The sequence below is a fragment of the Phascolarctos cinereus genome, unplaced genomic scaffold (assembly GCF_003287225.1).
Source record: "Phascolarctos cinereus isolate Bilbo 61053 unplaced genomic scaffold, phaCin_HiC Scaffold_726;HRSCAF=1367, whole genome shotgun sequence".
Taxonomy (NCBI): domain Eukaryota; kingdom Metazoa; phylum Chordata; class Mammalia; order Diprotodontia; family Phascolarctidae; genus Phascolarctos; species Phascolarctos cinereus.
In genome coordinates, this window is record NW_027556098.1 from 111,168,201 (window position 1) to 111,185,477 (window position 17,277).

The 17,277-nt window shown below is 39.9% G+C and overlaps 1 protein-coding gene across 1 annotated transcript in view; it reads left to right on the forward strand.

Annotated features, from left to right (window-relative positions):
- The window catches only part of CFAP91 (cilia and flagella associated protein 91), a 92,473-nt gene that overhangs the window by 58,917 nt on the left and 16,279 nt on the right, over window positions 1-17,277 (forward strand). The window contains exons 8-12 of the mRNA XM_020985879.2: window positions 1,567-1,724; window positions 2,765-2,947; window positions 6,985-7,127; window positions 11,689-11,805; window positions 16,929-17,000. Coding sequence (XP_020841538.1) covers window positions 1,567-1,724; window positions 2,765-2,947; window positions 6,985-7,127; window positions 11,689-11,805; window positions 16,929-17,000 — 673 coding nt within the window. The remainder of the gene's footprint in view (window positions 1-1,566; window positions 1,725-2,764; window positions 2,948-6,984; window positions 7,128-11,688; window positions 11,806-16,928; window positions 17,001-17,277) is intronic.

A 17,277-nucleotide genomic window follows, 5' to 3' on the forward strand; every position in this document is an offset into this window, starting at 1 on the left:
CTTGAGGATCAAATTAGGGGGTTATAAAGACACAGATTTAAATTTGATATTTAAACATTTTTTCTAATTTTTCAGAAGTTAGTATGTCCTTGTCATGAGAAATTTTCAAGTAAAGACTAAATAACTAGTTTTTAGGATGATGATGTTGAAGAGAACTTTTCTTTTTAGGTGGAGGTTAGGCTAAATGACTTCATTTGTTGTTTAGTCATTTATCAGTCACGTCCGTCCCTTCTTGACCCCATTTGGGGGTTTCTGGGCAAAGATCCTGGAGTGGTTTGCCATTTCCCTAGGTACTAGGTACAGAGACATTCCTAAGTAAGTGTATGCTCAGGCTCAGGTTTCTTTAATTGAATTTCCTGGCCCAAGGGCAGGAAATAGTCTCATTGCCTGAAACTTCACTGAAGTTGGTGGTGAACATTTCCTTTTTGTTGTTCAGTAATTTCAGTAGAGTCCAACTCTTCATGACCCCCTCTGGGGTTTTCTTGGCAAGACACTGGAGTGGTTTGCTATTTCCTTCTCTAGCTCATTATACAGATGAGGAGACTGAGGCAAACAGAGTTAAGTGACTTGCCCAGCATCATACAGCTAGTAAGTATAAGCAAGTTTTCCTGACTCCAGGCCCAACACTCTGTCCATTGCACCACCTATATGCCCTAATAAATTACCTCTAGAGGACTTTGTATCTCTGAGATTCTGTGGTTGTAGGATATATAGGTTTGGCTAAAAGACAAAAAAGCCTAAATCAGTGAACAGAACAGAGATTTGAATTTAAGTCTTTTTGATCTTACTCTCCCATTCTATCTGGTGGTTATGATAGTTGGTGGTTGTTATTCTATTTATTCTGGACTAACATTATGTTGCTACTAAAATGAGTAGCATTTCAACGTACACTAATTTACTAGTTAATTCATATCCATATTTGAATGTTAGTAATCCTTGAAAATGGCAGGCAGTTAATGCCACACAATGGAGCTTTAAGTTACACAAACTGGAAAACAAAACAAGATACTCTTCAGGGGGATTTGTGGTAGATCCTGAACTACAAGGGCTTTGGGACATGTCATAGCCTTCTTTTGTATTACTTGGAGTCCTTAATAGACAGCTGGAAGAAAGAGAATTTTAGAACCAGAAGGGACCTTTGGGATAGGCACTCCAATGAATCTCTACTGATTGGTTAATTTCCCCAATGACCTGTAGCAAAAGTAACCTATGCTTTTTCCATGTTAAGAGGGTGAAAAGGGAACAGCAAAGATTTTTCATCCGTGGAAATATTTTCTAGTGGCCTTGCATCGTAAGAATCTTCTTGATCTGATTTATTGATGAAGTCAAACCCTGACACCTGCAAAAGATTGTTAAAATTAAAAGAATTTTAATTAGGTCAATATTAGATAGGTTCAGAATATGGGTTTAAGCTTTATTCCCTGGAAATGTCACATAACAAAATAAATAATTGACAAATGAGTGCCGGCCAGAATAAAGGGAATAATTTTTGGCAGGAACTCATTTGTAATTTATTGGAGGATGCCTATTTGAGATGTCATATATTTGCATGTCTGTCATTTAAAGACTGCAGGAACTTCAACTAGAGGTCCTCAAACAGCTATTGAAGAAGCGTGAAGATGATCAAAATGAGGTGAACATAAATCGTTTAAATGCCCAGTGGTCTAAACTTCAGGAAGAAAAGGAAGACAAATTGTCAAAAATTAGACACACACATGTATCAGGTAATTTGTATCATAGGAAAGATCATGGAAATTGAAAAATTGGGTTGAAATAAGCTCTCAAATTGACTGTATAATTAAATATGCTGAATTTTTTTTTATCATCTTATTATACACAACCAGAAGTGGGAAATGAACAGTGGTTTATTGTTAAAAGCCAGAAAGGAGAAAAGGCAAAAATTCTAGAAAAATCCACTTACCTGGCAATCAGGTTGTTTAAATTAGTAGGTAAGAGCATAGTGGACAGTTCCCCACCATAGAGTTTCCCTCATTTTGGGGTACTAGAGTTCTAGATGATTGACCTTATCAGGTGGCAAGATCTGAGGTGAAGTTTGGACAATAAAGTGAAAGTAGACAATGTGAATCTTATGTTTTAAGTGTATGGCAGTGACTTTCTTCTGGCCACAGAGCAATCCTAAAAATATGCAACTGGGGCATTCTTTAACTCCCGAGAATAGGAATAGTCTTTCCATGCTATTAGGTTCTCTCAGCTCTTCTCTCAGGGAAGGATTTAAGCTCAATGTTGGAATTTATTTTGCATTCAGCTACTTCTGAAGCTACTGCTGTAGAATCAGACTAAGTAACATCCAACTTTTTACCAGCTGACTAGCCCATGAGGCTCTATATGGGCATAAACTCTAGTGAAAGGGAAGCATCCCTGAGACTTTCATTTTTTTATCTCCAGTGTATAGCATTCATAATATATGCTTAATAAATGTTTCTTGAATTCAGCTTTCACCACGTGAATACACTAGAAATCAGACTTCAGTTAGTTTCCAATGTGACTATGTGGTTTTGAATGCCATATGCACGACTTGCAGCATAGGATTGCAAAATACACTAACCTTAAGTATCAGTGTTTGTTTAAAGAAAAATAGATGTAGCTGAGATTGGTGTTGGACATTAAGCATAACATTGGACAAGAGCCTTGTTTAGTTTGGGAGCTGGTCTTTGGCTAAATTTAGATATAGTTTGTTAGGTTACTTCACCCTTTTAGAGCAATTTTTTGAGGCAATTTCCCATGTAGATGTTTTATATTTCAGCAATCAGAAAAATGATGATGAAGGGAAGAAATGTAGAGGGGAAATTTGAGAGAAGAAACATCATTAATGAATATAATGACTATGCATCTCAAGTCTATGGACCTCTTTCTCGATTGGGTCGCTTTCCAGACAGTAATTCAGAACGTTTTGTTGTCAAAAACCGTTTTCTTAACACCTATGAGGGTAAGTCATCATGAAAAATTCAATTCAATTACATCTATGTGTAATAGAGTAACAGATGTTTTCAACAAAATATAGGGGTATCACACTCAAAGGAGACTCAATGTAAGAAAGCCGTAGCTGTGGAAAGAATAAACTGTGAAAATTATTCTTTTAAATATACTGTTATTTTGAAGAACAGAAACTCTTGCTCAGGAAGAACTTAAAAATATATGCATCATGTGTACTAATAGAGTCAGTAACGACCCAAACCAAAGCTTATGAAGGAAACTATGAAGAAAAATGTGCTCCTGTAGAAGGGACAACTAACAGTTTGTGGGGGGTTTGGAGGGGCACTTTGAGGAGGTGGTTAAAAGATCATAGAGAACCTAGGAGAAGAGAGAGTCCTCAGTTTTTCTTAAAGGTGAATGAAGCAGAGGATCTCCTTATAAAGCTGCCTTGGGTTCACAAAGAACAGCTTGATTCTCTGTACCTGATGACTACAGAATGCGCCACCTCCAACTCTAGCCAATCTCACAGATTTTTGCCATTGCATTTGAAAGAGATCTGGCAAAAAACCAACCAAACAAATAAAAAACTGTAAAGAAACTCATACAGATCGGTCACCACTACTTAAAAAAAATTCAGAGAGCAAGTCCAGCTGACAGTGGATCAATAGTAATGATAATGAAGGCTCACATATGTAGTAGACTGACCCTCACTTCTTTTGAGTGATATAATAATAATGTTTCAGAGTTCTTTTTTTTTTATGTAAAAAATTTTAAGCATGACTTTTTTTTTTGGTGAGCCAATCAAGGTTAAGTGACTTGCCCAGGGTCACACATCTAGTAAGTATCAAATGTCTGAGGCCAGATTTGAACTCAGGGTCCTCTTGACTTCAGAGCCAGTGCTCTATCCACTGTGCCATCTATCTGCCCTAAACACGACTTTTTACATATTCTTAGTTCTTTTGATTTTTTCTTGTTTTGCTTTTTATTACATTCAAAATTGTTTATTATATAGAAAAATTCTTTTGATTTTTATTATATTCCCCATTGATTTTTTTTTTGGTGAGATTGCATCTTCAGTTTTATCATCATGGTAAAAGATGATTACATTTTTAGAAATTTCCTTTACTACCAACTTTTCAGGAACACTTGATCATATTAAATGACATTATGGAATCATATAGTCATAGAGTTGGAAGGAATCTTAGAAGTTATTTGCTCTGATATCTATGTGAAGCATGCATTCTCCTCTACATCAAACACTAATTTGAACACTTTATTTCCCCTTTCAGAATCATTCAAAATGAGGTGGTAAGAGAGTTTAATTCTTGAGAGCCTCAGGGGAAGACCTTGAATCAATTTCTCTTTTGGAGCCCCAGGCTTCAGGATCATAAGAGTCTTTTCTCTGAATTTTTTGAAATCTGCTTTCTTAATTAAAAGCTAGGATACACATCCCCAGAGTTCTTCTCTTTCACAAAAGCCAGGTAGTATGGTCACTCTAAAAATTTCATTTGTCCAACAGTTTCTTCCTATTGGTCCATATCAGTTTTGCCCCAACAAGAGTGGAGATGTGGCTTGGATCCCACAGAGTACCTCAGATGGTCTTGACAATTTGGGCCAAGGCAGAATCTGACCCAGACCCGACGTGCTGCAGGCTGACTGTCTTCCTGCAGTAGCTCTTGGGCCCATCCTCCAACTCAAACCCAATGCACAACCTCCTACCCTGGGGCCCTGGACTTCTAATTAGTGAGATAGATCCATCTAGCCAAAACCCACATCCAGACTCCTTTACTGGCCTCCCACCATCTAAATGCTCTGCTGCTGGGCTGGTCCTCTTCTGCATGCCTCCCTCTTCCAACTCTTCTTTCCGCCTCCCTCTCTATAACTGTAATCACATCAGTATTACATTCATGAAGAGGATATCTCTGTGACTGCACCCCCAGCACTTAGGCCAGTGCTTGAGACACATAGTAAATGATTAATATTGATTAATAAAAATGATTAATCATTCACTTGAGGCCTAGTAATACCAAAAAGACGTATCCGAGGGAAGCAGGGTTGTCAAGTAAATGGGCTAACAAGAAGTAATAGATAGGAAGAATTACTACAGAACTGGAACCGGGAGTCAGACAAGAAGAGATTGATCATATAGAAACCAAGAATGAACCCATCACACTAGAAAACTAAATCTGCACGCTCAAGGGGCTGTGTCCCATAGACTATTCTGAAAGACTGGCCCCACTCCCACTCAGGAGTGTGCCTCTTAATCTTATGCAGCTACATGGGTGATGATGCCAGATACCCTTTTTTCTACCTTCATCAAAATGAAATTATCAGCAAAGCCAATTGCCAGCATTTATCAGCAAGGCCTTTCATAAGTTGACTCACTCCTATGTTTCCAGTCTCTTTACACTGCCACACTTCTACACTCATCCTTGCATATTTTTTTTTCAGGGGGAGACAATTGGGGTTAAGTGCCTTGCCCAGCGTCGCACAGCTAGTAAGTGTATGAGGCCAGATTTAAGCTCAGGTCCTCCTGACTCCGGGGTTGGTACTCTATCCACTGTGCCACCTAGCTGCCCCTTTCATGTACTCTTTGGTCCAGTGACACTTGGCTCCTTGATTTTTTTTCAAACAATACATTTCATCTTCCAACCCTGAGCATTTTTCCTGTCTGTCCTCCATGCCTAGAAGTCTCTCTCTCCTCATCTCTGATTCCTGGGTTCCTTCAAGTCCCAGCTAATAACCCACCTTCTGTAAGAAGCCTTTCCTAGTTTCTGTTAAAGCTCCTACCTTCCCTCTGAGATCGTCTCCAATTTGTCCTGTACACATCTTGTTTGTACATAGTTAATGTAAAAAACTTAGCAAAGGCTAACTTCCAGTGCCAAGTCCTTTTGGCCCAGGCCATCTCCCCAACTCTGGCTTCATTTTTCCATACCCAGCCTTGACTCCATAGCTGGCCTTTTAATGTTTTATTAGCTAGCTGCCTCCATTAAAGCAGAGGATCATAGCTTTAGAGCTAGAAGGGATTGTGGTCCTTCAGACTGCTTCCTTGCTGCCTCTCTCTGCCCCCTTCCTTGAAGCAAAGCACCATAACCAGTGGTAGGTGGGTGGTGGGGGAAGGGAGGAGGAAAATCTCCTCTCCCATCTCCCCCACCCCAGAAAGAGAAGAGCAGATGCTTCTTGCTTGGTTGCCATCTCTTGCTTAGCTCAGGTATAGTCCCTGAATGTTTGGTGTTTAGTAAGCTAATTTTTAAAAAAGCGACCAGAGGCATGGCCAGTCTTCTTCCTTTCTAATTCTGTCAAGGAGAACTTGATGGAATAAATAGGGTAGTAGCATGCTAGTACTTTGTTAACACATTGACATTTCATACCTTCTGTTACCTTCTTTATTTTCTGAGATTACCTAAGTCTTTACACTTAGTTTAACACCTTCTTAATTACACTTACTTCCCAAACTGGGAGAAATTAGTTGGTCATTGTGATAGGTGCAAAATCCTAAGGTCCTGTCCTACTGTAGGTTAAACTAGTTTTTCTTTACAAGGTATCATAACCACCCTCAAGACTTAAATCATGAGATTAAAGGATTAGGCTGTTAATATGGATTCCAGGTGCCCTTGGTACAAAATTCCCAGGTCTCAAAAGAGTCGGCAGCAACTCCCTCACCCTTCTGATCAGCTGGCAGGGACCATACAGTGGCCCAGAAGCTATGCCAAGTTGAATCAAAGTGACATAACTTGCTGAATAATTATCATTTCCCTATCCTGTATATCCTTCCCCAGCTATGGATAAGTAAATCTCCTTTTGTTCACTGCCGGATATTCTAAGAGTGTTCCTAATCTCCATCCTGAATTAGCTGAGTCAGGCCTGGCCTATTGCAGTTGGGGAGCAGCTCTCTTCCCTTCCTCCACCTCCTCTCCTTCACATTTAAGCATTTTTTTCTCCCCTAATTCCTAGCACGGTGTGATGTGCACAGAGGATATTAGTTAATAATTATTTATTCAGTGAATGTTATATCAAAAACCTTCTTTTTCATATCTTTTTTCCTCCTAGGATTACTTGAACTTGAGGCCTCCCTCCCAGATTTTGTAACACAGCCTCGGATCAGAGCTCCAAAACCTAAAGTGATCACCACAAAGAATAAATTTCTTAAAAGGTCAGCAAGAATGGATCTTGAGTTAGCTGAGGTTCACCAGGTATAAAGCAGTCACTTTTTCTTTCCTTACCAAGAACTCTTAATTACCCATAGAGCTAGACTATGATGTAGCCTGTGTAGTTCATGCATTTGGTGACGCCAAATGATGATGGCATTCCGTAGTAAGATCAGAATGTGATAACTCTCACAATGGAAGATGTAGCCAGAGACCAGTTAGTATGCAGCTGAAGGTATGCTGTGTTTCAGGACCTGGGGTGGGAGTGGGGATTGGGGTGGAGGGAGGAGCGAGGAGTGAGAAAGGTGCTACTTGGCAAAGCAGAATTTCTAAAGGATCAGAGATTTAGAGATAAAAGCCACCTCAGAAGTCATCTAGTCCAACCCCCTTATTTTACAAAAGAGGAAAAGAGAAGTGAAATCCATTCCTCTAGGTTACCGAGGCAGTAGTAGTAAGTGAGGGAGTCAGGGATCCTTGTTTCTCTGGGAAGCAAGAGTACAATTTTGTTGTGGACTGTTGCTCTCTGGGTGAAGTTTCTGAAGATACAAAACTCTCTTGTTCTGTTGGCTTTCACCATACTTCTTGTATTTCCTTCACAAAGTAGCATCATCTCCTTGGAGGCTTTCCCTAATCAGAAGAGTAGTCTATATTTTCTGAAAGATAAAAAAAAAAATTATGGTTGGGGAGTGGGAGGAAGAAGGTGTGGGATAACGGAATAGGAAATAGGGCTAAACTCTAAGCCTTTGTGTTAAACTACATTTTTTCACCTTTAATTGGGTGTCTTATAGTGAAGCTTTAGTACATTTTGTTTACCATTAGTTTTAATTATCCTGTTTTGCTTGACAGTATACATGTTTCCTAAGCAAAGAGGAATCTTCTTTACCCCTCTCCACCTGGTTTAAGCTCAGGTGAAGAGGAGGGTCTGTTGACCACTCTTGTGAATAGTATCAGTCATCAGTAGCACTTTCTGTATAATCACTATTTTCAGTCATCAGTAGCACTTTCTGTATAATTACTACTTTATGAACATAGGAAACTCAGAGTTTCAGTGAAAATGATTAGGGTGTGCTTTCAGATCCTATTTCCATCCTACATCAGTGTCTGACTCTTTTGGACTGCATACCTAGGATTCTTTTTCACAGTATCACAGCAGATGTTTGGGGTGGGGGGGGAAGGAAGTTGTTTCCTTAATTACATATGAATTCATTAAAGACAAGTTGTTTGGAGATTATGCTGCTTTCTAAAAGGAATCAGGCAATCAGCGAGCATGTTTTAGATGATTTATATCCACAGCACTGGGATGCCATTGGCAATAAAAATGCAGAAGTGGAAACAGTCCCTGCCCTCAAGATGCTAACAGTCCACCTAGAGGACACAACACGTACAGATGTAGGTGTATACAAAACAGAGGGTGGTTTAGGGAGAAGGTACTAGCAGCTGGTAGAATCAGTAAAAGACTTATGTAAAAGGTGGAACTTGACCTGAGTCTTGAAGGAATATATGGTTTCTGAAAAACGAAAGTGAGAAGAGAGTACATTCCAGGCATGAGGGACAAGGGCCCAGAGTTGGGAGATGGCATATTTGTATGGGGAGCTGCAAAAAAATAAATAAATAAAACCAAATTGGCGGGATCTTAGTGTATGTGGTCCAGTAATATATTCTTTTCTGTAGTTTAGTTAAGTATGTTATAAGAGGACTCTAGTTTAGTATGTTTTGTTGCAGTAAAGGCATATTTTTATATTGAAATATTTGTTCATATCATATTTGTAGATAAAATAGTATTAGTCAGCCATTACTGTTAAAATACTAGGTTTCTTATATAATTGAAATCATAGGTCTGGTTCCTGTCCTTATCCCTTTCTGACCTCCCCCTCTCTCCATGTACACACAACCTGTTAGGAAGAATCTATAGAAATTGTATTATTTTCTGAAAGATAAATATGGGTGGTTAACTAGAGACCTGCATTAAACCACATTTTCTCCTATGACTAGGTAGTTAGACTGTAGGTAATGCATTACATGTGTCATTAGTTTAAATGGTCCTCATTTCCTCTTGTCCTACCTTAAAGACAGAGGAACCTTTTTCATGGTCAGATCCTACTTGATTTGCCCTCTTCTGTCCTCTACCACTTTTTTTTTTTACCTTTCAGAAAGTTTTGCATCTACTGTGAAATCAACATGTTTGTACTTTGAAATTGATCAAGTCATATCTTTTGACCTTAATTATTGGAATAATTTTAGTATGTAAATCTAGTGTACCAAATTAGATTTGGCTCTGATGAGCCCCTTTGGTATGGAGGTGACTTGAATTTTCCAAGGTTATGCCAGTGGAGTCCAAGCTTTGGCCAATGTCACCAGCCCAGAAGATTATTCAGTCACAGACAAGGCTCTGTGTCTCATCTGAGGACCAATTTAGCCAAATTTGGCTCATTATCATGAAGTTGGTCATCAGATAATTTTTTGGTTGTAGCAATTCGTGAAACAATTCACTAAAGTATGCAATCAAAACATGAGCAAGAAATGAAACAGGTGAGAGAAAATAATTCATATTATAAACAATGCTTTGGGTATCAGAAAAGGCATGATACTGGTTTTCTAGTGAAGGCTGCAATGCAAGAGATTCAGAGGAGGCCAGTAACCTTATATATCCCTCAAAAAAATTAACAATTATGACACCAAAGAAAAGAAAAATTACAACAAAACACATACTTGCGAGAGAATAAAATTCAGCTAAAACAATTTAAAAAATAGTGAAGAACACCTATTATTAAAAAAACAACAACACTACAGAGTAACTGAAACAGAAAAAGGATAGAAGCATAGAAAGGGACAGAGCTGGAGATACTCCATGAGACATCCTCAAATGGATACATGTTTAAAGGGATTAAGAAAGAATTAATCCTGACAAGAACTTCCCAGGAGTTAGTAAAAGAGGAGCTTGTAGAAAACAGAAGATCACAGGAAGAACTGAAGCTAGAATGACAGGACAAGAGCAGAGACCAGGCCCTGCCAAGGCAGGTGCTGCCCAGAGCACTGAGAAGTTAAGGGAGTTACCCAGAGTCATGGAGCTAGTATGTGTCAGTGGTAGGACTCGAACCCAGGTTCTCCTGGATCAGCTTTATTTCAAATACTAGATTTTTAAAACTGTAAGGAAATTTAAACAGCGACTAATATGGACCACATAATGGAAAGCCTTAAAGAATCAATAGATAAAATCAACAGCAGACCTTATTGTAGCAGAAAACAAAATTGTAGACAATAAAGGCCAACTGGAAAAACATGATCTGAAAATAATTGAATTATTAAATGATCTAGAAAACATGCAGACTCAAGTGACAGCCCTGATAGGTCAAGAAGTAGCCATCTCAATTATTAACAACCCTGAAAATTTAAAGGGGGAAGAAAAAGCCTAAATGCTGTATTGTAAGAAATCATTCCAGAAAACTTTCTAGATGAACAAAAACCAGTGCTAATATAGTCACACAGAAAGAATTGGCAGGACCTTTGAGAAGAAAAAAAAAACCCGAGATTCAGTTCTCCTAGACCCAGTAGAGTTAAATTTCAGCATTATAATATGGTAACAATTCTGTAATCTGTAAGAGGACAGACAAAAATAACATACCAATGTATTCCAATCAGAATTACAATAGAGTTCTCAAGGAAGACAAGGAGCTACACAGAGAAATTAGAATATAACATATATGCAAATAAGCATGGGCCATGAACCCAAAATTATCTACTGAGCAAAACTTAGTTTGCTATATGAAGGTGAGAGAGAACATTGAGAAGAATGTTGACTTTAAAGAGAGATATGTACAATTCAATGAACAACCAGTCCTCCAAGCCAAAAAGATAAGTATTTGAAACAATACATACTTAATCAACATCCATGTAAATCAGTTTGCTAACAAAATGTAAGAAGCTTCAGACTATTAAATGGGCTAAACTACTCAATGTTTTAGAATGCTGTTTCAGGTAGACCAAAAGAAAAATGAGGTAGTGTCCTAGTCAACATGGTACTCAGTGGAAAGAACTCTGGAGTCAGAGAACTTGGGATCAGATTCCACCTCGGATGCTTATTAATACTCATGGGAACCTTGGCAGGTTACTTTACTTCTCAGCCTCAGTTTCCTCATCCATAAAAAAGAGGGGGTTGAACTGGATGACCTCTGAAGGTCCCTTCCAGCTCTAGATCTATGATTCTGTAATCTAGGGTAATCCTAAAGATAATTACTTATCTATAAGAAATGGGAAGTGTAAATTACTAGGAAACTAAAGAATTTTGTTTAGCTTGGTTTTCTGAAGTTTGGATTAATAAGAATAAAAAGGCTTATAGTCACTTTAAATAGATTCCATAACAATCCAGAAAAGTGATAGAAAAAAAATCTAATAATTTTAATGCTAAATAAAAATGGACAGAGCTCTTTAATAAAAGAGAATGACAATGAATTTTAAAATGGATTCCAGCAATTTTTATAGGAGTCTATTTTGACATTATTTTGTAGGGTTTACTTTATAACTACCCTGGAGAATAAATATGCTGATGGGATCTGGTTATATCAGAGAAGGACTAAAATAATGAATAAAATTACATATTTTATTTCAGGCACTTCTGGATAAGAAGAGGAGAGGTCCTGAGCCAAAGAAAAAACTCTTCTTCCTTCAGAAAAAAGTAATACCATCACCTCGACTTTCAACACCAGCCTTGGAAATGTGTTCTTCTGTAAGTTAGAAATACTTGCTCTTAATTAGAAATTCAATAACATTGTTATTTAAGATGGAAAACTGCCCTCTCCCCTATTTACCAGTATTCCTGTACTCCAGCCCTGATTTAATTAATACTTTCTTTCTTGTTAAAAGTTAAAATATCCAAACTTTTCAAGAAGGAATAAATGAAAAATACACCTAAAGAAAACTGAATTTTTGATATACAGCCTTCATTTAGTCTTAATGCAGGAAGACTGATAAGTGACGTAATTACTGTCATCAGATGTACACAATTGAACAGGGACCGAGAGCAGACTTGTTCAGTCGTTTCATTCGTGTCCAACTCTTCGTTACCCCATTTGGGGTTTTCATGGTAAAGATACTAGAGTGGTTTGCCATTTCCTTCTCCAGCTCATTTTACAGATGAGGCAAACAGGGTTAAGTGACTTTGCCCAGGGTCCCACAATTAATAGGTGCCTGAGGCCAGATCAGAACTCAGGAAAGTGAGTCTTCCTGACTTCAGTCCCACATTCTATTCACCACGCCTGCAGCTGCCCTAGCAGACTACTGGCAGCTAGATAGAACACTGGGCCTGGAGTCAGGAGGACATGAGTTCAAATTTGACCTCAGACACGTACTGGTTGTGTGACCCTGGGCAAATTACTTAACCTTGTTTACTTCAGTTTCTTCATCTGTAAAATGAGCTAGAAGAGAAACGACAAACCATTCCAGTATCTTTGCCAAAAAAAACCCAGGTGAGGTCTTAAAGAGTCAGACGCAACTGTAATGACTGAACAACAAAGTACCGGACTATTTTCAGTGAAGACAGAAGAAACTATAAGCTGAAAGGAAGCTGTAAATTGTGTGCTGTTAGCTGTGAGAAAGGAATTACTGAGAGTTCAGCTCAATTCAACAAGCATTTTCTTAATGCCTCTTGTATGCAAGGCACTGGGGACTAATTCAGAATTACCCCGGGGCATATACACCCGGTACTAGATTGTGAAAGGCGTTCTTTCTACCTCAAGCTGAGGCATTTGTATTTTATCTTGGAGGTAATTGGGAACCACTGAAGATTCCTGAGCCAGGGGAATGACATGGTAAAATGTATTTTAGGAAGATCATTTTGTCAGTTGTATAGTGCTAGATGGAATGGGTGGAGAAAGATTAAGCTGAGGAGGGTCTTTAATAGTCCAAGGAGGGAGGTGTGCTGGCCTGAACTCAGGTGGTGTCTGTGTGAATGCAGAGAAAGGGGCCAATGTGAGGGACTTTGTGGAAGTCACATTGACGAGATTTGGCAGCTGATCAGAGAAGAGAGAAAAGAGTTGAGGACAACTTGGAAGGTATGAACCTAGGTGACTAAAAGGGTGGGGATTCCAGCAATAAAAAGAGAAGATGTTGAAGAATGAGTTTATGGTAGAATTTCAAAGAGTTATGTTTAGATGTGCTGAGTTTGGGATGCTAGTAGGATATCCAGCTGGAGCTATCTCTAGCAAGCTTTGGTGATGTGGGTCCGGAGCGCAAGAGGCTGCTTGTAGAGATGTGGGAGCCATCTTCATAGAGGTGATGATTGAAGCCTTGGAAACTGAAAAGACGGCCAGGAGAGAGGAGATACAGGGTGTCAACCTATACCCAGAGCTTTGGCCTAGGAAACAAACACAGTCAGGGTCCCCCCCTTAACCAGAGGCTTGTTCAAAAGGAACAAACAGAATGGGGTTCACCTTTGACCAGAGATTTGATCAAAGGACAAACAGTATTAGTTTCTATGCACATGTTTATTTCTCTCAAAGCTGAAGATGTATATGAGTCCATACATGGGAGTCATAAGAATGAGCTCAAGGAAAGAACAGTTGAAGAGGACTTTACATCCTCAGAGCAATCCCACCTCTCCTCCTGACTCAGGATGGCAGTGTCGGCCAAAATTAGAGTCGCCGTATTTGTCAGCCTTAGCAAGGAAAGAACAGGAATGTCTTAATAGGAGAAAGTCATAAAACAGGGATGTCCTAACAGGATAGTGTCCGTAAATACCAAGAGAAGAAGAGCCCCATTATTCAAGAAAGTGTCTGGTTCAAGGTGCCTGCTTTTGTCAGAAGAATGTTCCCAGTTAGCAAAATCCAGAAGGAGAGTTTGGGTTCACTCAGAGAGCAAAGCAAAGCACGTCTGTTATGCCAGAGCAGCTCAGAGGGGGCCAGAAATGTCTTCCTCCTGACCGACCGGGTTTAGGCCTTTCTCAGGTGAAGGGGCTGAAGCTGGTGTGGGGGGGCAAGCTGGTCTACAAGAGTAAAGAGAAGAGTACTCAAAATAAAGGCTTTGGAGAGAATGCTCACAGTTAGGAGATGGGAAAGATTGCTGATGATCCTTTCAAGGGGATGGAAGAACAGGTAGATAGGAGGAACACTGGAAGAGACCAGAGTCACACAAGCGTCGGGAATGGAGGAGAGGGGAGGATGGTCAGTATTGTCAGAAACTCGGGAGAGGTTAAGAAGGATGAGGACAGAGAAAAGGACAACTTACGGAGCCTTAAGTGATTATGGGTCATCTTAAGGAGAACAGTTTCAGTGTTAAGATTGGGAACCAAGAGTGGAAGAGTTTGGTTTTGAAAGTGAGGGGGAATACGTAAGACAACATTTTGAAAGCATGACAGGGTCAAATGAAGGTTTGCTGGGAGAGCCCTGGGCATGTTTGCAGGTAGCTGGGAAAGAGCCAGTAGGTAAGGAGAAATTGATGATAAAGAGAGGATTTTCTGGAGGGGCAAACTCCTGGAAGAGTCTGAGGAGAGATGGAATGCTCAGAAATGGCAGCTGTCATGAGATAGGTGTAGAACTACAATGGAATTTCGTTTGCCACAGGGTGGCCAAGGTATTGACTTGCCCTAATTCAGGTGCATGAATTCCTGAATGATCTCTCAAGGTCCCTGCAGACACTTTGTGATTCTAGAGTTAATTAGAGCATGGGAAAACGATATAGGAAATAACTAGTATTTTTATTTAATACAAACTTTAAAATAGTCCTACTTTTCTGCAAGGTAAATTTTTTTTTTGCAAGGTAAATTTTTTAAAAAATTAACAGCATATGTGTTTAGGATATATACATTTTAGCTTTGGCCAAAAATACTAGCTGGTGTATTATGTTTACTCATCATCTCATATTTAAGCTGAATTTATATGATGATGATGTTTTTTTTTCTGATTTCTGCTTTATTGAAGGGAATTTTCCACACTCTTGATGGTGTCATTGTAAATCATCCTCCCATTCTGCCTTATTTCCTCTAGAAATCAATATGGATCAAAGGGAGAAAATTATGTGGTTACATTATTTGGTGGGTCACCCTCAGTTTAAGAATGGGTTATGTGGGAAAGGTTTTGGAAAAGTCTGTTGTTTGAAACTCTGAAGGTCTTTTCCTATAGAAATAATGTGGCTTCCTACCATGGGGGGTAGGCTATCAGGTTGGACCATTCGATCCATCCTGTGCTTGAAGTACTAAGTACTAAGGGGATGGGGACTGGAACCATGGTTTCATTGGTTTAGGGAACTGGGTGAGAAGCTCCCTCTACCAAGGCAGTCAGCCCCCCTCTTCTGCAATTTGTATAGCCTTAGAGAGTTGTCTTGAACAGAGGTGTCACCGAATGAAAATGTAATTGGGAAACATTTAACAAAATAACTAAAAATACAATAGAACATGAAGTGTGCTAAGTCAGTATACAGCCTGCAGGGATTTTTATGTACAGTTTAGTGGCCCCTGTTTCCACTGGAGACACGTCTGGCCCAGAGCCCTGAGAGGTTAAGGGCCCAAGGGCCAACGACCTTTAGATGTGGGAGGTAGGACTTAGGCTAGGTCTTCCAGGCTCCAAGGCCAGCTTGAGGCATAATGATCCCTCACCTCCTCTCCCTATACTAATAGTCCCTTAAAATCTAACCACCCTGTGTAGCAGGGTATTTCTCTGGAAGAAATCTTTAGACTTGTGTGTCTGGTTTCCAAATATGTATCTTCACCCTTCTGTAGAGTGGTAGGATTATGTACACAGCTAGAAAGAAGCCTGCCCAAAAGAGGGAGTGGGGATTTCCCCCACTGCAGACCTTGGGCAGTAGTTCCCGTGGTCTGAGGAAGAAGCCACAGCAAGGCAGGGGTGCTGTTATGGGGTGTGAGGGACAGGGACCTGGAAGCTATAAGCTGTCTTGTAAGGCTGGGATTCTCAGGCAAACCCTGCTGGACAGTGCTTTATCCTGGTAGGTCCCTTAGTCAATTCTGTTCTTTTTTCCTCAGTGCCCTGGAAATCGGTCTGCCTACTTCCCTTTCAAATTGCTAAGGCCTATCACTTCTGACCAAGATTTCTCACAGAAGTTAGCCTTATAATCTTTTGGAGGTTTTCAGGGGTTTCCAACAAAGGGGACCCAGGAAGTATAAAATTCCCTTCTGTATTCCTCCCAAATCATACTTAATGCCTTCTCTTTTTTTGCATAGAACATAATAAAAAGGATACGCCAAGTGGAACATAGGTTAATAAATGGTGGGGCTTTTGTAAATTATGAACTGAATGAAATAAGATTTTTCTGCGCTCTAGAGGAAAACCATATTTGGGAGTTAGGGTAGACAAGGGTTCAGAGGTAAGGAACAGGCTGGCACTCTGGCTGGGGGGGTGACAACAGAATGGAGCCTGTCTGTGCTGCCACTTGGGGCCAGGGGGCACTTGGGATTTGAGGGGGGCAGTCTGGAAGGAAGAACAGCTCTCAAGGCTCACTCTCCCCTTCCAAACTCTCAACGCCACCAGCTTTACCATTGCAGATCCTGTCCAGAACTGGCTCTAGAACTAGTGATAATTGATGATAATGTGGGGCGGGTTTCTAGATAGAGTAAGGAGAGTAGAGGAGTAAAATTTCACGTGGCTGCAATGATGACTGCCTGTAACCTCTGTACCCTAATTGTTAATGAGGAACTTACCCTCCAGACAGTACTGAGAATGATAAGTCCTTCCTGAATATCCTCTACACTTCTTCAGTGAGTCCTCCATCTCAGGATGTACATTCATTTCACAGTCTAATTTCTGTAGTCACTTCTCTGCACCCAGGAGGGCCTGTTGCAGGCTAGTGTCCCTACATTTTAATCTCTCCACCTTTTTCTGTCTGTGTTTTCACCCTTTTCAGGAAGAAGAGGAGATTGAAATGGCTGTGGTCTACTTACAAAAGTTACTTCGTGGCCGAGTCATCCAGAACATGGTACTTGATCTCCCTTGCTCTCCTACTAATATCCTTTACCAGCTGCAGTGTGGTTTGATTTCAGTCAGTGAAATCTTCATCTTGAACTTTACTCCCGACTGACTTCTTTTTAAAACAGAATGCCTCCATTTTCCCAAGTTTGAACCAATCACCCAATTGTTCTGATGGGAAGCTAGTTCTGCTGGTGTGTTCTCACTGCCATTGCCCTAGCTGGGCGTCACAGCAGAAAGGGAAGGAGGGCCATTATGACGGTGGCAGCAAGATAGCCTTTCCTTTT